Source organism: Vollenhovia emeryi, unplaced genomic scaffold, assembly GCF_000949405.1.
Source record: "Vollenhovia emeryi isolate VEMERY1.0 unplaced genomic scaffold, V.emery_V1.0 DF939168.1, whole genome shotgun sequence".
Lineage (NCBI taxonomy): Eukaryota > Metazoa > Arthropoda > Insecta > Hymenoptera > Formicidae > Vollenhovia > Vollenhovia emeryi.
This window is the reverse complement of record NW_011967198.1, coordinates 1,107,811-1,131,808: the sequence shown is the minus strand read 5'-3', so window position 1 is coordinate 1,131,808 and position 23,998 is coordinate 1,107,811. Positions and strand designations below refer to the sequence as shown.

Here is a 23,998-nt window from a genome sequence, read left to right as displayed (position 1 = left end):
TTTTCTTGCCCTCTAAGCATTGCAGTAAGCATTCTAATATAGTACAGAACTGGTTATTCAATTGGGCTCCTCGATGAACGTAGGTGTAGTTTTTTAAATGCACTGCCACGATAAATACGCATTAAATATACATTTAATGCGCATTTAATGCGCATTAATTAATGTACATTAAATGTACATTTAATGCGGGACAAATATGCGCTTTAAATGTGCATGTACAATTCGCATTTAATGCGAATTTTAATGCACATTTAGAGCGCATTATACGTGCATTGGCGCTCCTTGGGGCACTTCGACGATTAGCTGACGAGTTCCCGGGGCGCGAATGATTCTACGAGACCCGTCGTTGACATCACTCGTGAGAGTGTGGCGTCGCGAGCACGAAGGTACACTGAGAAAAATGCCCGATTAAATATAATTGGATGATCCAATTACGTAATAACAAACGGATATGCCCGACTAAATTGTATATCCGATGAAATGTGATCGGTTTTTCAATAAAATTTCATCGGTAACTGCATTTTATCGAACGTATCCGCAATTTAATCGGAAATATTAACTATCGGAAACGCTGCTTGATTGGTTTATCCGAATGAAACTTTTTCTCAGTATACAAATGCAGCGTGAAGACGCGGTGTAAAGTAGGATGATATTCAGTGCTGAGATACCAGGATGTCCGAAGTTCTCAGAAACGGACTGTAACTGGTCCAGGTGTCAGAATATTCGCGAATTGTCGGTACAGTGATGGACATAATGGCGACACGTTTTTCTTTTAAATAAGTGCACTTAGATTGAGGTTTACGTGGCAAAATCTTCTTGTCGAGGAACGTTTTACTCGATGGCCATTCCAAACCATTTGGAGCGTTTCCGGTCTATTTCTCGAGTAAAATTTTCCTCAGAGAAAATGTCTTGGAACGTAACCCAGGGGCTCGATCACGAATCTTTTCATCTAGCGTGAACTCGTGACAAGTGAAAAGTTTCATTGAAGAATTCAATATTCGTCAATGAAAGTTTTCACTTTGCACGAGTTCACGCTAGAGGAAAAGATTCACGATCGAATCCCTGAATCTACACGCGCGTTCTTAAATTCGTTTAAAAAGTGCTACGACCATTTTGCCCGTCACCGTACACTTGGACGATAAGCAGACGCTCACTTCCGCGGGTAGCACGTGCTCGAACCACGGACTTCTACATACTAGCAGACCGCTACCTTCGAGCTGAAAAGCGAGGCAAGAGTCTAGTAGTTATAGAAGTTTGTGGCTCGAGCACGTGGATACTTGCACTTGGTACTCGGACATTTCGGTATCGTTAATGCATAGGCGTTTGAAAGGAGTCTCGAATTTGCATTTTGAAAAAACGATACGAGAGAGCCTCGAGTCCGTCCGTCGCGGATTGCGCGATCCTGAAATTCGCACGGCGGTATCTCGCGTTACTGCCTCGACGATCTGCACGCTGTGGCGTTACATGCCTACGCGACGTTACGTCCTTTCTGTTTCGGACGCCCCTCTCGTCGCTCGACCGGGGTAGCAGCACTCTTTGTACCTAATAGGCCTGATATCGATCGCGTTCGCGATATCGGGACCGACGAAGTGAGCACCACGGTGATCATGCGACTAAGGATTAAGGATTAAAGTATCAAGGTCCAGACAAACTTGCACAGGTGCTCAAGCGCATCCATAAAGAAACGGATTGACCTTATGCGTGCAGTTATGGTCCAACGCGATTCCATGCGCATACGTTTACGCGCTATGCAAGTTTGTCTGGATAGACCCTTAGAACGACGTTTATCTCGCTGCATACACTCGCATATACACGTGCATACTTTCGCTCGCCGTGACCTTTCAATCCCTCTCCTTAGGATTAGTCTGTCCTGTTATCATTAATGGCGAAGACCACGTTACAGGCCGGACGTCAAATGTTACGTTACTATCGTTACTCTTATTATCGTTATTATTATTATTATTAATATTATTATCGTTATCATTATCGTTACTATTATTATCGTTATTTCCACCATACGCGTTAAGAAACATTTAATTGAACAACATGAAACTGTCGCCCGCACGCGCGAGTCTGTCAGCATATAGTATATGTATATAAAATTCGAATACACACCCGGCGGACCGCAAAAATGAACGAGGTGAACCTTTAACAGCGTCACTAGACTCCAACGTGTCGCATAAACTATACAAAATGAGCGCTCGAAGTTGGGAGAAACGAAATATTTTGGACGGTACGACGAAGAAGCGTTCAACGAAACGTTACATAGCTGCCGCAAAATCTTTGTGTTCCGCTCAAATTCAAACCGCTCGCAACCGCATTCGCGAATTAGCGTAAATCCCATTGCACATCGATTTGCCCGCTTCGGCAAGCACCAGCGATTTCCGGCTGCGCGATCCCTTCCGGCCGTGGCTTAGGATCGACGCGCGGTTGAAAAATTCAGCGCCGTCGAAAGACATTCACCGATACATTCTCACTGGACAATTCGCGAACTGGCGAACCAAGTCTCGCACGATCCCGGCGACCGAAACTTCCCGCGAACTTTCGTTCCTGTTCATTGAGGCTCCAACTCTTCCGCGACTCCTCGACTGTTAAACGTCTTCGAGTGCAGGCTTCATCTCGCAGCTTCTTATAATTGTTCACTGTATAATTTAGACGTGTTGGAGAGCGACAGTTACTTAAGCCGTTGCGTGACATTCGCCAGGGCAACGGCGAACGCCTGCAAAGCGCTGAACGGATATTGGAAATCCAACGTGTACGCGTTGCCGTCTATTCTTCCGAATTGCATCACCTAAAATTTGACGGTGCTTTATACGATATAACTTACGGTGAAGCGTAGAGAGAAGACGCGTTCGATCTTACCTGTCTGCCCCTGAACTCGATCTGAAAATTCTTGGCGCTTTCTTGAGTCACCCTACCGCCGAAATCGAGTTGGTACACTTGACTGGACTCGTTCCACATGGGCGCCTTGTTGTGCATCACCAATTGTGCATCGCGCCTTATCGCTTCCGGCTTGGAGCCAGAAATTCCCATTCCTCTCTGCTTGAGCTGCAAACAACGTCCAAGATCGATATCGGTTCCACGCGCTTTCTAAGTGCGGCATTTATCGAGTATACACTTTCCTGGGAGCTGACAACATTTGTAATACAGACCTTCTGACGTAGCTGGGCTTTCTGGAACGTTTCTAGGTCCCGATAACTCGCCGTCGACGAATCGTCCTGAAGGAGTCCTTCCTCATCCGAGCTCTCGCCGCGACTCTTTCTCATTCTTCTGTTCAGCAACGGACTTGACAAGAGTCTCCTTCGGATCGGAGAGGCCGACGCCGGTCTCTTGCCTTTCTTAGATGGTGCTGGGCTACTAGGTGAGCTTCTCGGTAATCTGTGGAGATAAGTGAATTATTATCTGCGCGCACAGTCAGTACCAAGGTTTTCCCAATCTCTCGGTAAGTTAATTAATACTTAAGTTCCCACATCGTTGCCTAATTTGAAGGAAAAACAAAGACCTATAAATGATTTAACTATCAGTTAACTTACCAAGAGATTGGAACAACCGGCCCTAAATATAATACACTACCTTGAGGATGGTCGAGGAGAAGGAGGTGGCAAAGAATGATTATCGTCGAAATCGCGAAGTCTCGCGGCGAGACCGTCGAGCGAGGAAGCGAAGGACCCACTCGGGCTCGATCCTCTGAAATATAATGAGCCTGTTACTTGGGACTACTCGCAGTTTCATCTTATTGATATAACGATCCGTGTTCGAATAAACTACTTACTTGACGGGTGACGCGGCGGCCTCCAATCGGCCCGGTTTCTCCCTAGTCTGAGCCTCACGAGCGACGTTACTTTCGTTACCTTCCTCGCGTTTGTCGGCAATCTCGCGCGTCTTATCCTTCGGCGAATCTGCCGATTCGTTGCGCTCCGCCACGCCATTCTCGGTAACCTCGGAATTGATCGGCCCCGTTGCCTCCTCCACGTGTTCCGGCAGTTGCGGCGGGGAGGATATCTGCTCGTTACTCGGAAATATGTCGCTGGAATCGAGACTCTTGGACTTGCCGCAGTTGCGGAGCCTGGGCGGCTTCGAGCTCGGCTGGCTCACGTCGTGCTGAGGCTTGGCCCTTTTCCGCCGTTTCGTTTTCCGCGACACCAGCACCAGCCTCTTGTTCGGCGCGTCTCTGCGCAGCATTCGCAGGGCTACGTCGCACGGGACTAATTGGGCGTCCACCAGGTCCAGGTATCCGACGCTGCAGCTACGCACTATCGAGTCGTTGGAGCACATCGGGCCGATGCTGATGACAGTCGGAGTTCTATGAACGCCACGTGACTGCTCCAACGCCTCTATACCGCCGCGTGCCTCGTCGTCGCTGAATCGCATCAAGTCCTCGTCTAGTTTAACGAGCGTCCCGGCGTTGACGTAGCCGGGATTCGTCTTTCCGTAGCACACGTGGCACTTGGGGTCTTTGTGCTTTGAGAAACACTGCGAACACGACGACCCGAAGCACTGATCGATATTCTCCGGGAACTGATAGGAACACGCCGGCGAAACAACTCCGTGTATGCCGTTCTTATTAAGAGCTAGACTCGAGGCTTGCCCGACTTGAGCGCTATTCGAAGACGTCGTATTGACGACTGCCGTACTCGAGCCGTTATTTTGATTATTCTTACTATGTACAAAACTATGAGCGCTCGGCGACATCGTGGTCTGGACGCCGCTGACGGGGTGCGGCGTGGTCAGAACGTTGCTCGCGCACCCCATATTATTTAGACCATTCAGATACACGGTCTGCGCCGAGGCGCAATCGATATTCTCCAGACCGTTCAAAACCGGGCCCTGAGAGATGTATCGACTGCTCGACGCCTCCGCGTTCAAGGCCTGACCGTTTTGCATGGACACGGAAATGATGTTCGTCGCGCAGGCCGACGTCAGGCACGGTTTGTCGTCCTGGGAGATTTGATTGAGCTTATTGTTCTCCAGTTCCTTCTTCGTCGCCATGCCCGCCTGCTGATCCGCGAGGGCGTTCTTCATCCTCTGAATGCTGCCGGCGTAGTCGGCGCCCGCGTTCGAGGTCGCTATTAGCGTTTGCGTGGGCGCAACCGCGTTTTTCGGCGACTGCAAGGCCGGCACGTCGCAGCACCTCGGCGGATTGTGCCTCGGCGGCGTCCGGTAGGTGTTCGTAGGGGCGTTTCTGATGTTCTCGTACAGATTGCCCATGTCCTGCAGATCCACATACGGGACGTACTCGCTTTCGTAGCTCTCGATCTTCCCCAGCGACGTCGGCAGGGCCTCCGACGCCAGGAACTGATTCGAAATCTGAGACTTGGGTCGATTCGGGTGGTTCAGCCGAGCGTTACGGGGGGTCATCGGCGCGATCGGCGGCGGTTGCGCCTCCGGCGTGGCCCGCGAGCTTGCCTCCTGGTACGACTCCTCCTCGTCCTCGGAGAACAGATTGGGGTTGAACGTCGGATCTGGACCTACGTCAACATAATCGCCCGTTATTAGGCTTCCGCAAACGAATGGGGACATTAGAGTCACGCGAGCGAATCAATTATCGCAAATTACCGGAGGGCAAGTCGTCCCGGAGCTCCGTCATTACCAGCGTCATTTGCCTGGGTTGCAGGTGCAGCAACGACGTTCGATATGTTACCTGACCTAGGTTGGCGGGAACCGAATCTGCCAAGCCGTGAAACTTGAATTTCGTGCCCCAGATGTTCGACGTTACCTCGACCAGCCTCGCGTGCTACGAGCAGATACGCCCCCGTTAGAAATATCCACGACAACGCGCGCACACACACGGCTGCGCCCGTTCGTCACGCGAGCTAGCGTACGCTCCCTTTGATACAAAAGAGTCGTCAAAGTGACTGCGCGCGGCGTGCGATTCATTACGTCGACAGATACGATGCTGCGATTGCACATACGAGAATAAAATATTTCATACGAGGTACCTCTATAAATACGAGGGAAAGGGAGAGTGAGGGAGATTGTATTACCTCTGGCAACGTATCCACGTACGAGAGATCGTTCGGCTTCTCCTCCCGCTCCGTCGTTTCGTCGCCCGTCCTCTCCTCCCGTCTCTTCCTGTTCTTCTTCCTGTAGCGGGGTGATCCGCACAGATCCGCGGTATCCTTCTCGGTGTCCGAGCCGTCGCTGTACGACGGGCACTGCGACAAATCGTCGAACACCTGCAGAGTCTCTTGACTCTGCGGATCGAATATCACGAATTCCGGCCGGATCTTGCTGGTCCGTCTGCCCTTCAGCAGTGGCACGAGACCACCTAGGTACTCTAGATACAGCGTGTAGCAAGGCACAGGCTCCACGGCGTGTCGGAGCATGGTGCAGTGCAACCGGCTGCCTCCCGGCGGCGGCCTTGACACGAAGCGTCGCAGCTCTCTCGGCTCCGGTACAGAGCATCTGAAAAAGAAATACATACGGAAACGCATCCGGATCTAAATAACGTCCCGTTTAGGCTGAAGCCTGATCTACAATGTGCTCTTAGCGTCTAGAAACATTCTTACGTAAGTAAATCGAAACGCTGAAAAAGTTTGGCGACAACGTGCGACCGTGTGTAGTGTACGATTTATCAACCTGCACAACTTTGTAGACGTATTCATTGGCTGCAAAATAGAATGTCTCTAGACGCAAAGAGCACACTGCAGATCGCGGGCTTGAAGAATTTGCAGAGCATTCTCCGTTTACCGTATCGTATTAGCGAAAAGGGCGGCCACCGAGGCCCTCAATCGCGGCGGTAATGGAAGATGTTGAACACTCGATTCCCTCGTGAGAGCCGCCCTCACCGCCAGCCTCGACAACAATTGGAGCGAGCCGACCCTCCTGCAAAGAACAATTCAACTACTTGATTGCGTCCCGGCAAGGATTGCAGACGCGCGGATTGCCGGCCGCGTTATCCGCGTACGAGCGCGATCACGTCGAAGCGAGAAATCACCTGGAGACCCATGCGGCGTGGACCCGCGCTCCGGTCGCCACGAAGAGCCGCCTGTCGTTGTGGCCCCACGTCAACGCCGATACGGGGCACTGGTCGCGAGAACCATGAAGAAAGTGTTTTAATCGTACAAAGTGCCAGCCAAAGGTGAAGAGAGACGAGCGCGTTCTTCCGCGCGGACGTACCTGCGTGTACGGGACCTCCGTCGTGTATACGAGAGTGCCGTTGACTGAGTAAAACTTGAGGAGATTCGTGTACTCCTGCGAACTGGCCTGGTCGAACGACTCCTTCGTGCCGGCGATGGCCAACAGTTTCCTCGAGTTGCTCCACTCGGCGTGCAAGGGCGGCTTCAGATTGCTGCGTATCGTAATCGGCGACACGTCATCGAACGACCGTAGCATAACGATGTTGCCGTCGGCGAGGCAGACGGCCAGCACGTAGTTCCGGTCATCTGCGCTTGCACATACATGATAAATGCATTAACGTGCATCGCGTGGCTCCTCCCCGAGCCCGAGTCAACCCCTTCGGACCGGCCCCGAGAAGCTGCGATTAATACCTTTCTGAGACCGATCGCACGTCTCATCCTCCTCCATCGTGAACTTCTCGGCGCTCCAGGCCATCGACGTAACCCCGGCCGCTAATTGCACCTCCGACACCATAGCTCCGTGAACATCCATCACGATTAACTGGCCCGCGGTCGTCCCGAAATAGACCTATTGTCGCAGAACAATGTCGAAGGTGAATAATGCCATTTTATATCTTTCCTATCGAAGACCGATTTTCGTCGGTGACAAAAGGGCAGCTTTTAACTCGTACTTAGTTGCCGTCAACGATGATTGAGCGTAACACTGCGCCACAATGCCGAGAACGCTTCTATTAGGCAGGTGGTACATTGGCGTATCGCATTTCACGCGATTACGACTCAAACTTGACTCGCGTTATTATTTGTCAGGGCCAGTTTCCGAACGGTGATGTTCAGTGACAGTCAGATTCGTATTGAACAAACTTTACGCTCATTCCTCGAGAGTTTTTGAGGAGACGCAGTGATTCGGTTTAGAATAGATTTCTATCTTAAGCTGTCTATTGACACTTGTCGAGGTCGTTTGTTTTGCAAAGATTAGACAAGATTTTACGCTACCAGAATAGTTATATTAGGAAAATTTAATATCTCCTGCTTACAGTAAAGCAAGAAATTGAAATAACAAAAGTCACGGTGATTTGCACTTATATCATGTACTCGTCACAGTGACTAGCACTCATTAGAAACATGTTAAGTAAAGAAACAATTTGACCGGAACTCAATATTTAATTGCGCCGCTAAACGATTTATTAGACAAATGTACACACACACACACAGACACACGCATACACCAATATATCGGCAGCCTCCGATTTTGACTTAATGAATTAATCAACACTGCAACTTTGCCGATTGCTCTTCGATAAATAATTTTCTCCCATATTACCGACAGTTGCGCATTCGACAATGTAAATAGTAATTAGTCTACTTTGCGTTAAATGTGACGATATATTAATCATTGCACTGCAAATTATAAAAAGAATACTTTTTAAACGGCAAGAAATTTGCAAAATGACGCGTATCAAGTTACATGTCGCGATTTTAAGCGAAAAGAAGCGTGTAAAAAGTGCTTCGCCAAATGACACACATCTCTAGTAGCGCAATATATTGGGAAATACAATATATGTAAATCTAGTATTCCCAATATTGGCTCAATCAATTGGTTTCAAGATGGACGCCTTCTCTTACTCAGCCAATATGTCTATTTAGCAATATTGGTTTAATATTGTATCGATATTAGACCAATATTCTTATCATCTTGTTAAATATTGGCCAATGCACTTCCAATATAAATCTAATATTATATAATTATTATCGTACAATATTTACATTTATTCCATGGCCAATATTGGCTTTACGTCGGCCGATGCATTTCTAATATAACCAACATTGGACCAACGTTTAGCCAATGTTTAGCCAACGCACTGTGCTACTAGGGATATGTGTATAAAAGTAACACACTTATTGTTAGATGTGAAGTATGTATAAACCCCCTGCCAATCACTGTATCTCTTCTTCTACATCTAATCAGTTAAAGCGAGTGTCGCGAGTTTATCGATTTGCCTCTCCCGTGCCGATTACGGCGAATTTTGGGAAAATGAAAGAAACGAAAAGTGTTTGATGAAAACTCTTCTTTCAAACCTGCTGGTCGTCCGGGGTCCAAATGCCGCAAGTTATCGTCGCCTTGTCGTTGAGCATCGACGACCAGTACCTCTGACCGGCGACGCTGCCGACCAGCACAAAGCCGTCCTGCAATAAAACATCGTATTCTCTGGAAACGGTCCTCCGCAGAAAACGTGCGAGGCCGCATTTATGACGAGGGTCGTAAATAAATACATAAAGTCCTAAAGTTTGAAGCACACCTCGACACATTGAATGGAACGCCCTTTCGTACCGAATGATGGTACGCCGATAAAATAAACAAACGTTTCGCAGTCACGCAATTTTTTAATATTTTCGTTTCAATTTAAAAAAAAAATGAAAACGAGAAAAGAGTTTTTTTTCCCCCTCGTTGCCTCGTTATGTTGAAACGGTGATTGGAGCTCGTGTCTGAGGGGAAATCACAGTAACAACCTGAAATAATACTGCGACTCACCCTGTAACATATAAGAGCCATGCGGCCGTCGTGGGACCAGGAGAAATGCGTAACAGGTGTGTTTCGGTCGTTGATTAATTCTATACTCCATCGCCCGTCGTATTTGATCCAGACGAAGATTACACCCGAACTGTCGCACGAGGCCAACTTTTGGTAGGGTTCGTTCCATTTGACAAGTATCACCTGCAATCAAATAAACGTACCTTACGAGTCAGCTCCCAAAATTGTTCACCTGCGAATAAAACCGCAGACTACAATCAAATTTCAACAGATCACTGTCGACGCGTTGTTTGCAGAAGTCTTCAATTTTCCGTCCATCTATTTCAAAACGCCCGCATTTCGCGCTGCCGGCTTTAATACACCGCCGTAAATTGATCTCCGGTATTTCATCTTGAGTCCGTAATTAATTTCATCGGCTCTAATCAAGAGCAAACCTAAGCCTTCATTAGTACCACTTTTCTCGACGAAAATTCTTCATCCTTACTCAAACTCCCCCCCCCCCCCCTCTCTCTCTCTATTTCTCTCATGCCGGCAAGATAATTAACATAATTAAGAATCAGTATTTCAAGTAGAATTTTACGATTCGCGCCACCGTTCATTAGATTCCAACCTAGAAGGTATATTCTGATAACTTCGCTTAAAGTGCGTGACTTCTTCGATAGGTATCCCCGAGGGTTAGAAGAGATTAGGCCAGTCCTGCAAGAAAGGTAATCGTAAGCATTTGGAGAGATTAAACCACTCCGGCAAGGGCGGTAATTACGACCCTCGCTTTTAAGGTTTATCTCACGTGGCCGGAGTAAGTCTCGCATGGGGTGAAGCCGCGGATACGTGCGAGACATCCACGCGGTGTCATTGCTCCATCCCCGATCGATTGCTTTCCACTGCGTTTACGAGCGACGGCGTCTATATTTTTATCGTGCTGATACGGCAAATAGAAGTTTATCGGAAAAATTAATTTATGGATTGAAAATGTTAGATAACGACACTCGCTCCTGCCTGCTGCCAGCTATTTTTATATCTTCGCGAATAATTGTCCCGCGCGATTTACGGCTAATCGCAATCGTATAACAAACGGACGGCCAATTTGCAACGTTTTTACAACTTGCGCGAAAACTGATCGTAAATATTTTACGAGGTGCACGGCTTATCGCGTGTCGCACATTTCGCAATTGTGTATCTGCTTCGTAAGTTTCGCCGTAAAGTTTGTTCTTCGATGAAAATTTCGCAGAAATCACGGGACGAATTGCAACGAACCCTTTTTTTTTCTTCACCGCCTCTCTTAGGCCGTCATTATTTTTCCCCGGACTTCTGAAATGCACGACAGATTAATTTCTCTGTTCGTAAAGCTTTGATCGACCGTCCGGTATTGTCTGAGGGGTGGAAAGCGCGGACGGAGTCACCGAGGGCGAGCTGCGAAAAATGAGAAGGAGAATACCGTACGTGACGTGCGTGGCGACAAGTTGTACACGTGTGGATCAACCCCGCATACACACACACACGCGCGCGCGCGCGGTCGTGTGCGAGCGAAGAAAAGATTCAAAAAGTTATCAATGCTTTTACAGAACAACTGCTCCGAGAACGTAAAAATTTCACCGCGTGTCGTTGTACAACTGAATCGCTCTATGATTGATTAATCTGCAGATCGCAGCCGCCAACTTTTCTCTTTTCTCGGAATTGTACTCTTCGAAATGCACGAAGCACAGCTGGGCTCGTATCGGCCGTAATAACACCAGAAGCCATTCTTCTCAGAAGTCAACGGGGTATCCAGACTTATATAACACCGTGACGTTAAATCCGTTATTATAAAAAAAAAGAAACATCGGGAGGGGATTTCGTTTATATCAGTTCGAAGCGACGCATTAGTCCCGTGGAAGGAATTTTAATGGGCAAACGCCCAGGAGGAAGCTCCCCGTTTCCTTTCCTGTGATTTTAAGCGGCACTCCATTACGTGGAATTTCGCCGGACGAAATTGCGTTACGATAAGCTGGTTCTCGCTTGATAGGAATAAACGGAATTTTCCTCGCAACGTCCTATAGACGCAATAAAATCTGTCCGAGGATACGCTGTAAATTGCGGGGACATGATCGTGCGAGAAAGTCGGGGAATAGCGGAGATAGCGCGCTCGCGCGCTGATCGATAAGAACCCCGTAAGGGCGCTTCGGATTTTCCCGTGACACCAGACTCGCACACGGCGTAAATGCGTCGTCGTGTGCGTCCGGAGGTACCGTTAGAATCGCGGATCCTCGCGCTCGTGCAAGTCTCTCTTTCGCGCGAGGCACCCTTGCGAGGGGTGTTTATCGCACTCCTGGATTTTATCGCAAATTTCGGCGCCGGCGAGACGGGAAGGTACCAGGCGAAGTTGGAAAGGATTTACCACGCAGTCGTGTGCACGCAAATTGACGCAGTGCATCTATTTTGAGCGCCCTCCCTCATAATTATATTCCGCGATGGAGCGAACGGCGGAATTGTCAGCTTTTATGCGCGGCGGCCCCCGCACTTTCGTTACGTTACACACCGGGGCGGGAAGTCATATTTTCCAACACACCGTACCATTTTTCGCTTAAACCGTCGAACGTGAATAGCACTCTCCCCGCTGACCTCCTGACGTCCCCTTTGTCTGCGCGTCGCGCAGCGCTTATTGAAGGGCGAGGACGCAACCGGCGCGTCTGATAATCCAACGTAATTGTATTTTCGCACTTGCAGAGCACGCCGAATGGGAGGTCGTCGCGCTCCTTCTTTTTTTTTCATTACAGTTCGCCGGGAGTTCCACGACCTGTAGCACCGCCGCACAATGTGTATACCTATATACATTTCGTGTATTTTACTTCTTTATTTCGACAGAATTCTAAGGACGAGCGAGGCAGCGGGAGAACGTAATTAAAATGATTACGGAGGAAATGCTTTATCGCGTTTTATCGCGACGTCTTTCTTTCTCGCTGCCGTCTTATCTTCGTTCCAACGTAATGCCCCGCGTTAACGACGCGAAATCGCGATCATCTTCCTTACTCCGACACGGCGTATTACGCGCGCAATATAATCCCGCTCCAATTTATACTGCAGAGATGTATATTAATAGAAGATGTTGAATTCTCCTTCGAAATATACACTGCGGCTTTCCGCGCCAGGCGACTTTGCGAAAGGGCAGGGGCGATCGTCACGTAATCCTTTGACTGCTAATGCATTGCGGTAAAGGCTGCAGCAAGTGCCGGGAGTGCGCCTCGTACGGCGAGCTCGTTTGGTAAATCAATGATGCTCCTTTCCGCACTCGTTCTTTTTCAGTGTCAAGGTAACCCCCCGGCGCCACGTATATCCCCGCGAGAGATCCCTCGCGCTCCTTTTGGCTCAATTTCTCACCTCGTGATTTATGACGAGCCATACCGAAATTTACACTTCTCGATGCTCGCTTTCCCGCGCCGCGTTACTTATATATACAGGGTGTCCCAGGAGGAAGGGTCAATATTCTGGCAGGTGATAGTATCGGTCATTTTAAGCAAAAACGTTCGCACGAATATACGTCCCATTCCCCGCTGTTTCCGAGATAGAGCACATTTTGTTGACGTCCTCCTTCAGATAAGACATGAACACTGGGGAGCGTTCCACTTTCACGCAATGTATTGAAAACCTTGGAAAACACTTTGCGATTCTGCGTGCAGGAAAGCGCCGACGGTATTCTTCAACAGCAGCAGTAGCACCACCGTCGCGGAAACCGTAAACATACAGCATATCTGCATATGACGTTTGTGAATATGCGAGGCATTTTGAACATTTCTACAATGTTATCAGCGCAACAATCAACAGACGTATAAGAGTACATTCCCGCAGACGTTTGTGAGATTGGATGAAGGGTGAAATGTACGGAAAAGAAAGTAAGTACGCGAGACATTTAAGTAGCTCTATCTCGGATACAGTGGGGAATGGGACGTATATTCATATGAACAATTTTGCATAAAATCACCGATACTATCACCTCCCAGAATATTGACCTTTCCTCCTGGGACACCCTGTATGTACCGAGACGCTCCCCTCGCCCCTCCGCCGGATGATACACTCTTACGCTTGTACCGCGTAGCACCGCCAAATTCGAGGTACAAATTTCTAACAAAAATCAATTTTTTCACAGGGGTGTTTCATCCCCTAAAAATGCGTATGGGCGCGTATAAAAAAATACGCGTCTCTTATTTTTAGCTGGAAAACAACATATTCAAAGCTCTCGTCCAAATCGGAGGGGGACAGTGTAGCAAGCGCTTAAGAGTGTAGCAAGCGCGGAAACAGAATTTTCCTCCAAACTCGCGCGCGTAATCTAGGTTGAAGCGAAAATGATACGGGCGATAATACGCTGGTTTACATTTAGCAAGTTTAACGCGCGCGCAGGTGTGAAACGTTGCAAACGAACGAGAGACTCGTCCCGGAGTTTAGCGCGTCCTTTCCCTTCAATATTTCACATCGTCTTCAAACGTACTACTTTTTCCCCTCTCAAAGTGACGCGTGAATCTTTCATAAAGCTTCTGTAATGGAATCTGCCAACAAAGGTATTGATCCCGCGCGCCCTCGAGGCGCAGATACGTTATTTTAATTTGTTACATTGATCCGCATATCGCTCCATTGATCCGACCTCACGTGCCTTCCCGCCGCCAAATTCTGCCGGTTTAGCAGGAAGCGATCAAAGTGTATTGAGTCCGCGGGATGAATAATTTATAACGTATAATATAATATCGTCCGTTTAATATTCCGCGGCTATCTTCCATGCGCGATACGCTCGTTTTAACGGCTCTGTCCGTTGGACACGCGTACTTCGTACGCTTTAATTCCCAAAGGATTTAGCGGGCTTGCAGCTCTGACCAGGCCGTTGTGTTTTCACTTGGATCTCACCGGCGTTACTTATACATGAAAGGGACTACGCGAGGGCTAATGATGTCAACGCGGGGAAAAAATGCCTCCGCCGACATGAAAGTTTCATCTTTACTCCACTCGCGAGTAACGAAACCTTACGCGAGACGGATCTCTTATTGTTAGCCGGGTAATAACAATAAAACCCAACTTATGCTAAGAGAGTCTTGTTAGAATTGCGCCATGCATAAGTCGCCGGGCGGGGCGTATCGGGCTCGAGCCTGAATTTTTCACAAGGAAGCCGCGTATAAAATTTTCCTTACGTACGTAAAGTCCCGTCCTTATTTCAACGGAGGCGTCGCGGATGATAATTGAATCGGCGGCCCGCGCGGGACCCAGCGGCGCGGGGGAGGAAAGGAGAGATTTGGAAATGAACGAATCCCGTAATTGCGCGTCGGGAAAACGCGGAAATTGTGTCCGTTCGTTACAAGTGACAGCTACTGTGCAAGGAACACAGATATAATCGCGCTATCGATTCGAGGTCCGAACGCGGCTGGCACGGCCTAGAACAGAAATAACTGAAAATACACCCTTATCGCGAGAGTCGCTCGCTGCAATCTAGAGAAATATTGTGTCCTGAATTACGCTAAGTTGATTGCTTCCTCTCGCCATTTGGGATATCATTTATAACGCCAGGGACGATATTATCACCGTAAAGGTGCTCGCTGCCCGTCTTATAAATAGCAGCTGGAGTGACTCGCGGGTATATTCGAGGCGTGCCGTTTCCTATTTTTAAACAACGTTAACGCGTCAACATGTGAAAGGTGAAGGAAAAAGAAACGTCGACGTTGCATGCGAGGGGACGTCGGCGGTGGTGGAGGAGCAGCCGCCGCGGAAACAGGGTTGAGAACCGCGGTCTTAAAACAGCACTGCGTGCCAGATCGATACCACGGCGGCTACCCTTAAGCTCTGAAATGTGGACCGAGGTGGACGCAAAATTCCGAGCTTCCATTCAAGTTTTCCTCCGCCGAGTCATGCACGCGCGATAGATACGAAACGAGATTTTCCCCCTTGAACGAGTCGCCCGATCGGCAATCAGGTACGATCGCCTGAGAGCCCGTCGAAGGTTCCGCTGCCCGGAATCTCATCGGATCGTCACCGGTTGTGATCGGGGGCTTCGTTAGCTCCCGACAGCGGTGAACAGGGGCCTCGACTCCCACGTAAGCGTCTGCATTCCAGTTTCTGCTGCGCGGGCATCGCGATCGACTTATCTAGCGCGAATGCATAATTTAAACGCGTGTACAGCGTCAATTGGCGCAACGTAACGAAATGCGCTAGTCACGTTCTAACTTTGTACCGCCGGTCTGACCTGATTCCCGTTGTCAAGATCATTTCCTCGTGCGCCTTACACCCTGCGTGCCAGCCTCTACGCCCCGGCTTATTGACTGGGGCCCGCTAAACGGGACGAAAGGTCCGTGGGGTCCGGGGAAGTTAATTGGCGAACACGTGAGCCGATAACGTACACACGTACACACGTGTGCACGCGCGTGCCGCTGTCGCGTACGGGGCAGGCGCCGCGGTGCTGATCTCAATTTAATTAACGCTATCGGATAAATTACCGTCGCGCATTAACTTCGAGTACCTTGCAATTTTTAATATGCGCCAACGCGCGCGAGGCCGCGCGGACGCGGAATAATAACTAACGGACAATTAACGTAAAAATTGACGGGGATTGTGTGCCGTCTGCATAAAATGATTGCAACGGGTTGGCTCGCATTGTCGATATTTTGCGACGAGCAGCAGTGTCGTTCGAAGCGCTTTTTAGAGGAGGAATGTTTTTCGCTGGACCTCCGGATATCCCAGCGGGCGGACTACGTGTGCGAGGGGCAAATTCCTCGCGGGAACGCGTCAACGTCTCATTTGTCTCGTCACGTGGCGTACGCCCGCGACGCTTATCCGATCCCGTCCTCGTTCTTCGCCCCCGCTGTTCCACGAAGCGACCCCAGAAGTGGCTCGCATTCATAAGGGATACGGGCGAGAGAAAGGTGCGCCCTGGCGAGCGGCGTGAGCGCGTGTAGTCTATCGAAGAGCGCGCGTGTCAGCGGAGAAGATTGTCGAAGAAAGATTTCCCGAGTCGAAATTTTGGTACTATTTTGACACTTTTAAGGACAATTTACACCTACCTAGCTGATCTATAAACCTACACAGACCAGCGATAACCTACTTTGATGACATTATATTTTTTCACTCAGCTCCCTTGAATCTTTAATTTAAAACGTTTACCTTAGCTCCTACTTAAAAGGACCTACTTTAATGCTAAATTGGCGACAGTAGAATTTTCTGACACTATCAGTTCTAAAGTCTCGAAGTATTGTTGTCGCTTTTTCCGAGATGCTGACTGGCTTGTAGCTGTCAAACCATGTAAAAGAGCAAATGGCGCGCGCGAAGCGCGCACTTGTGTTGTCTAGTGGGAGTAAATTTGGGGCTTACAGTTCGACCTCTTTTACTGTCTTAGGTCCTACTATATAATAGAATTAAAGGTTCAACATAGGGCCAAAATTTCAACTCGGGTTGCCACGTTTTATTCCGGGGGGGGGGGAGGGAGGGAGGAAATGACGCGAGCACGCCGAGACTCGGAAGTCTCGATTCATCTCGCTACAGGCGACTGTCATCTTTGTGTAATGATCTTCGTAAGCACTCCGGGCGTCATGTATTATTTATGGATTTACGATGGACAGGCACCGTCACTCGCGTTCCATTGTGTCCCGGTTACTTGTTAAGCGAATGCGAAATGCGGGGAAAGTCTGGGGGAGCGTTGGAATGGCGAACTCTTACAAGGAGGAGCGAGAGCGAGACGCGGGGTAATAACGCGCGCGCGAGAGACGAGGGCGGATGCAAAGCCCACGAGGGGGTGCAACCCCCGAGATTTTAAGCCGGTGATATTAATATTGGAGAAGCCGGAACGCCAGCAGCTCGCCGAGAGTTGGCCGAGCGTATGCAGACGCCGTTCGTACGAAATCGCGCGACCGTACGTTTCGGGCACCTGCAGGCAGTTTGTTAAAAGCGCACCGCGGCTTAATATCGATTAAGGGCCACAAAGGACTCCCGGTTTGCCGGCGCGCCCCCGTTTACTACCGATACAGAGATTACACGAAGTTTCGGCCCAGTGGAGCCGATGTTACACACAGCGGCGATATATACGGCGATATATGTTGCGAAACTATCAAATCGCGTCGCCTGAAATATTAACAAACTTTATGATTACCGTCAAACGACGACAGTCTGCGGGGAAATTTGAATCAGCGACGCATTAGCAATAAATCAGCGATAAATTACTCGCGGGATGTAAACGACGATGATTCGTTCATTGAACATTGTTGTAAATTGAGCAAGAGAGAGAGAGAGAGAGAGAGAGAGAGAATATAGAATAGAATAGAATCTTTATTTTTAAACGCTCTGGGACAAGTTCTCTAAAGCGTTAAGGCCTGTGTCCACGATGCTAGAACTTGGTCCAAGTTCTAATTCCGAGAAATGTGTAGCCAATCAGCTTGCAGCTTTTATGGAGTAGCTACAAGTTGATTGGCTAGACATTTCTCGGAACTAGAACTTGTACCAAGTTGTAGCATCGTGGATGCAGGCCTTTAGACAAGCTATACTCTCTAAAAGTCAATCAGTGGATTATCACTGAAAACAATGAACAGTCGCTGATTTGCAATTGTAAGTATACAACTGAAAGTCGCAGTAATATACCTGCAGCTGTAAATCAGTGACTATTCACTGTTTTCAGTGATAATTCCCTGATTCATTTTCAGAGAGTACACAGAAAAATAATTACGAGTGAAAATGACCTTTTGTATAATAAAAAAAATTTGAATGTAGAAAAATGTACAGAACAAAGAATTTATATATATATATAAAAGAGAGAGGGGGGAGGGTTTGTCGTTTTATTTATGCGAATTGTTTGCATTTGTTTAACGATCGAATGTGTTGTCGAGCTCCTATCTGCGTTGCGCAATCATTCAATTTCTTTGTCGACTCAACCCGCACGTTCTGCAACCGGTTACCACGGCTCGTGTATCGAGTAGATAAAACATATACACACTGGCTGCTAGTAACCGATAACCCTCGCGCGCTTCCTTCCTTAATGTTGCAGCGCAGAATAGGATATCGTTCGCGCTGGAGGATCCAATTTCGAGAACCGTGAAATTATGATAATATTTGGCATTGTCAAGCACGTTGCTCGTCCAGTTTGTAAATTGCTGTTTAAAGAGGCAAACCGTAAAATGTGCAAAATACAAAGGACGAAAATGTTTGCGTGTTTCCGGGTCTTTCACATTAATTATCCGCGTAATTAATCATTAATTTTCTATTTCCAGCGGAAATACCGCGATGACCTCGTGGCGAGGGAAGCTGTGGAAATGCGCCGCTGTAAGCGGTATTGACACAGGGGGAGGTGGAAGACCCGGAGGAAGAAATTAAATGTCGGTTTCGTTCAAACGGCTCGAGCGGTTCGGATGACAAGAAGTTAAAGGAAAGGCGATACTTGCTTCGCTACGGTGCCCCCGGAGGTTGTAATTCGCCCTGAGTGGAAGTTCCGCGACTCTGGTGCGACAATGCGACGTGGTGAAAGTCACTCCTACCAAGCCGCGGGCGTTGCCGGTGGCTAACCATCCTTCTTGATAGTAATTTATACGATCGAGCTGCCATCCTTCGTCCTGGTAAATAAAATGAGAACGTTAGTCACAGTTTCGCGGTATAGCGCGCGTGGAAACGTCATGCGCGTGATTTATGGCGCTTCAGATTTAGCGTGGAGATTTTTTGTCCCTAACGATTCCTCCCCAGAAGGCGGCGCCGGGCGCGATAAGTATCGCGGTTGTTCCGAAATTTGCACGGCGCGAATCGAACCGAAAAGAGCGCCGTTCCGCGTGGAACGCCGCGACCTTTTTGTAAAAATGCCAGAGTTGACGGCGAAGTAAAGCGCCGCTTGAATTTGCAAATAAATTATCCAGCGGCTAACTCGTCGCGCTATCGGGACGTCTCCCGAGACTATTTTCTATCGCCGAGTCGTTATTCATCTCACGGAGTTTGATCACGGGGTTTAATTAGAACGTGTTACGTTCGGCTAAGTATAGAAGTGAAGGGACTGGTCGCCATGAATAATCAGCCGGGTTAACTGTCGTACGACCGGCTGCTACATCCTTCGAGGGAGGTTCGCGATCGTTCAGCTGAAATCGAAGATGCTTACTGGAACTCTATTACTATTCGCCGACACGTAACGATTCCACTTAAACGTGACGGCATTAGGTAACAAGGGTTTCAATGCTGAAAGGGTTTCACCCTCACCGTTATACGTATGCAGGCGTAATGATTCAAGACAATCCGAAATCCTTTGAAGAGGCCTCGAGATACACGCGCTACACCCACGAAAGTATCTGTTCAAACCTACCACTCGACGCGCTATAAGCTTCCTCCGCGTAGAAAATCGTTACGAGAGACACGGAACTAAGATTAAGATCGTATATGTATATTTCTATAATACACGCTGTATTCTGGCAGACTATTAGAACTTGGCGTGGGAAACAGTCGCGCGAATACAGGAAATATTCAATCCGGATAATTTGCGTCCCCCTTGGCATTCGTCCCATCGATCGACTGATTCCTACCCCTCCAATTTACTGCAATGTACTATTCTGCGAAGGCGTTCGAATTAATTAACGACGCACTTTTGAGCTCGGGGCGGGGGGACGCAAGGGAAGAAAGAGAATCTACTTTTCTCCACGAAGCGTCGAAAAGAGGGATAACAGGGCAACGTCCTAAAAAAAAAAATAGATCTCCGTGGCGTAGTTCCCGAAACTTGACGCGATTCTATCAAAGCCTTCGACCCGCGGCGGGACGGCGTCTCCCTCTTTTCTTGTCCCCGCGATGAAGTTTTCCTTCAAACATTGCGTAAACCGCATCATAGAGTCCCATTAAAATGTTAAATTAAATTACGGCGCAGCCGCTCGTGCACGCGCGTCTCGCGATAGACAAGTTCGCGTTCCGTTGCCTGCGTACGCACCGGGCCGGTTGTAATTAAAGTACGATCTAATGAAGATGTTTTGCGGGGTGGCCTTTTGTAAAGTGGATAACGACGAGCCTAGGTACAAGGGTGGATTGTCGAAGCCGCGCTGCAACAAAAACCGTCTGACGAGCGTCCACGACGAGCGAGTCGAGCGAAATAATTCGACAGTTCATCAGCGAACTCCTCCGACAGCTGTATCGGGACAATGAAAGCCGGACGATAATGCCGCAATCAAACCTCTCGAGACAATAGTCTTCTTCAATTATCTTAAAGAATTCATGTCTCGCCGGCGGATCCCCGCTGATAGCGCCTAATGTCCGGACACGATACCGACGTCGTTTCTCTCACGTACATTAGTGTTTCCCCGCAAAATCACGTCGGATTTCCGCCGTTGCGCCGGCCGGTGAGAAACGCTCCACGTGCTGTGATCGATGAGCACCACCGAGGGTGGTTTTTTTCCCTTTCATTTTTTTTTTGCGAGTCACAGAGATATGACAATAAGAGGAGAGGGCACGGCGGGTGCGTAGGTAGAGAAATCAGCGGTAATCCAATCTTCGGCAAACACGTTGAGAGCAATCCGCGGAAAATAGAAAGGGGAAACCGATGTTGGGCGAAGACGCGCCTTAACGGACGGAACGGGCTGCCCGAGTCGAAATTTTGATACTATTTTGACACTCTTAAGGACAATTTACACCTACTTAGCCGATTTGTACACCTACTTTGGTGACGTTATATTTTTTACTCCTCCCTTGAATCTTTAATTCTAAACATTTACTCTAGCTTCTACCTAAAAGGATCTACTGCAGGAGAAGCAACCAGAAACATTAACACGGCATTTGGAGGAAGCACAACTAGTGAACGAACGACTAGACGTTGGTTTGACAAATTTCGTTCAGGAGATGTAAGCCTTGCAAATGAACCTCGTGGTCATCCTGAAACAACCATAGACAACGACGAGCTAAGAGTTTTGGTGGAATCCAATGGACGTCAAACTGTTAGAGATATTGCGGAACAGCTAAGTGTCCACTATTCGACAGTTACTCGGCATTTGTAGGTAATTGGTGAACTTTTTATTTCAAAAACGGCCCTTTTGCGTGCAACAACCTAATACTTGAAAGGGCCTATTTTAATGCTAAATTGGCAAAAGTAGAAGTTTCCGACACTATCAGCTTTAAAGTAGGAGTCAATTTTGTGCTTGCAGCTCGACCTCTTTTACTGTCTTAAGTCCTACTACATATTTAATGGAATTAAAGGTTCAACGTAGGGCCGAAATTTCGACTCGGCTAGCCGGGATTTTTTCGTGTTGCAAGTAACAAGCACGCGTTGCGGAGTATTAGAGGAAAAAGAGAGAAAGGGAGAATAGCGTAGCGTTCGCTTTCTCGAAACGCTTCGATAGAATTTACCGGCGAACAATGGCCCGTAGTAGTAGCAGCGTAACGGCTCTCAATAATGACGTTATCGATTCAAACGCGATTCACAATGCGAGAGTATAATGGGAACGTATGACGGCGGATTATCTCGGTGTCGTGTACACCCGGGGGGGAGGGGGGAGGGGGAGGGGGGAGCGGGCGAGATCCGCGTGAAAAAGCTCGCCATCCCAATTCTCGCGCGGGTCACAAGGCTCCGAGGCGGGGCTCGACCTGTCGTTCTCCAGCGAGCAGCCCGGTTCAACCGGGTCTGCACAATTTTTCCCGCCGCACAATGGGGGTAACAAGAAATCCCACTTGATCGCGGCGCAAGTTGAGAATGGCCGTCCGTAACGCGGGCCCCGGTCCTTTCTAATGGACCGTCATTTATCTCCGGCGGCCTTTCACGGAGCCATCTAAAATTTATACTGTGTAATAGCTCTCGGATATTTTCTACGAGACGGCCGTTGTGTACAAAACCCGGGGGGGGGACGCCGGCGTTTTAGCCGTGGACCGCGCGAGGACGACGAGACGATCGGGTGGATTCGAAGGTAGCTAACAACGGGAAAATAATGGGGCAGCGTATACCCTCGTCGAATTCCCCCCGGGGACGACTGACTCGAGTGACTCAATCGAATTCGCTCCGCCATAAGTCAATTATTTTTCCAGTAATTGAGCCGCCCCACTTCTACACCGTTTTCATCGCGCCTCTTCCCCGCGAGGGCCGGCTTCCGTCAAATCGCCTGTCGCAGATTGGTCTCCGGCGGTGAATTAGACGACGTGAGGTGTGGTGGGCTCGTCGATCAAGAAATACGGCCGTCGCAATTAATTCTGATCGATTGCGTCCTGTACGTTCGAGTTCGCCAGTCAAATTAGTCCCCGTTTGTGCGTGTACACGCATATTGAATTGGGAACGAACCGATCGTCAGAGATCGATCCGCGTAACAGAGGGAAACCCACTAGAGACGGTCGAAAATAACAAAGGAGAAGCGCGTTAAAATTATACGAACGACATTTATATCAGTATCGGCGATCGACAATTTGTTAAAAAAAAAAAGCCTCAAGATTATTCGCGCGGGAGTAAGAGCGTTTCCTCGCGGAGTGGCGAACGCTCTTGCGCTTTGGCGCGGGGGAATTTTGCGAGTACACCCTCGTGAAGGGCGCGTATCTCGCGTCTGCATCAGCGGTTCGCGCTTCTCGATGACGACGTAGGCGGCGCGGGACAAAACCCGTCGCGGGGAACTCGGGCACTCGTTAGTCGGCCCGAGTGTGAAAGGATCCGCTCGAGACACCGCGCGTCAGATCGCGGCTGCACACAGCAACCCTCCCGTGAAGCCCTCGTGACACTCCTCCCTCCCCCCCCAACGCCCTCCTGCAAGATGCAGTCGCCTCGTCCTGACGGATTCCAATCTCCGCTGCGGTGGTTTTGATGCGGTCGCGCGGTGCTCCGCGGCGTTATTAACTCACGCATTCGCGTGCGGACTCCCCTGCGGCCCGGAAAACTATCGGAGCTCTGTCAGACGTGTTGACTCGGCCGTGCACGTGATCCGCGTGCATCAGCGAACCCGAGCTCTCGCTCTGAAATTCTATCGTTCACCCGTGGCGAATTTTGAAAAACGCATCGGGATACTGATTAATTACTGCCGCGGGACCATTGCGGTTTCTGGACCCGAGTTGCGCGAAGAAAGTTAATCATCCCACGTTACGCTCGCGCATTTTATCCGGTAACCGGAGAGTCGTCTGCTTTCATGTAATACGTGCGGCGTTACGCGACCATCGGTATCGTCGTATGGCCTTTCGACCGTCGTTCAGGCATCAGACTTTACTAAGACCGAATCAGACTGGGAATTGCCGACGCGGATCGGGATTGGCGATTGGCGATTGTCTTCTAACCAATGAGAGCAGCCAGCGATTTAAGCGACTCTCATTCGCTAGACGAGAATCGTCAATCGCCAATCCCAATCCGATCCGAATCGGCAATTGCCAGTCTGATTCGGCCTTTACAAGTGATGTGCATGAACATGATTGCTCTGTAGGCGGGCGTCTCACCAATTCGACCACTGAGGCATGTGGCCATATTTGTCGCAATAAAGAC

At 49.0% G+C, this 23,998-nt stretch overlaps 1 protein-coding gene across 1 annotated transcript in view; it reads right to left on the bottom strand.

The window, feature by feature from the left end:
- Positions 1-499: 499 nt before the first annotated feature.
- The window catches only part of LOC105564147 (tubby-related protein 4), a 27,672-nt gene continuing 4,173 nt past the window's right edge, over positions 500-23,998 (bottom strand). The window contains exons 2-15 of the mRNA XM_012016318.1: positions 18,984-19,151; positions 9,610-9,792; positions 9,156-9,263; positions 7,491-7,647; positions 7,120-7,385; positions 6,938-7,026; positions 6,691-6,825; positions 5,985-6,405; positions 5,557-5,734; positions 3,773-5,468; positions 3,574-3,687; positions 3,153-3,378; positions 2,863-3,048; positions 500-2,791 (exon numbers count right to left, since the gene is read on the bottom strand). Of these exons, the coding sequence (XP_011871708.1) occupies positions 2,675-2,791; positions 2,863-3,048; positions 3,153-3,378; positions 3,574-3,687; positions 3,773-5,468; positions 5,557-5,734; positions 5,985-6,405; positions 6,691-6,825; positions 6,938-7,026; positions 7,120-7,385; positions 7,491-7,647; positions 9,156-9,263; positions 9,610-9,792; positions 18,984-19,151 (4,044 nt within the window). The 3' untranslated portion in view covers positions 500-2,674. The remainder of the gene's footprint in view (positions 2,792-2,862; positions 3,049-3,152; positions 3,379-3,573; positions 3,688-3,772; positions 5,469-5,556; positions 5,735-5,984; positions 6,406-6,690; positions 6,826-6,937; positions 7,027-7,119; positions 7,386-7,490; positions 7,648-9,155; positions 9,264-9,609; positions 9,793-18,983; positions 19,152-23,998) is intronic.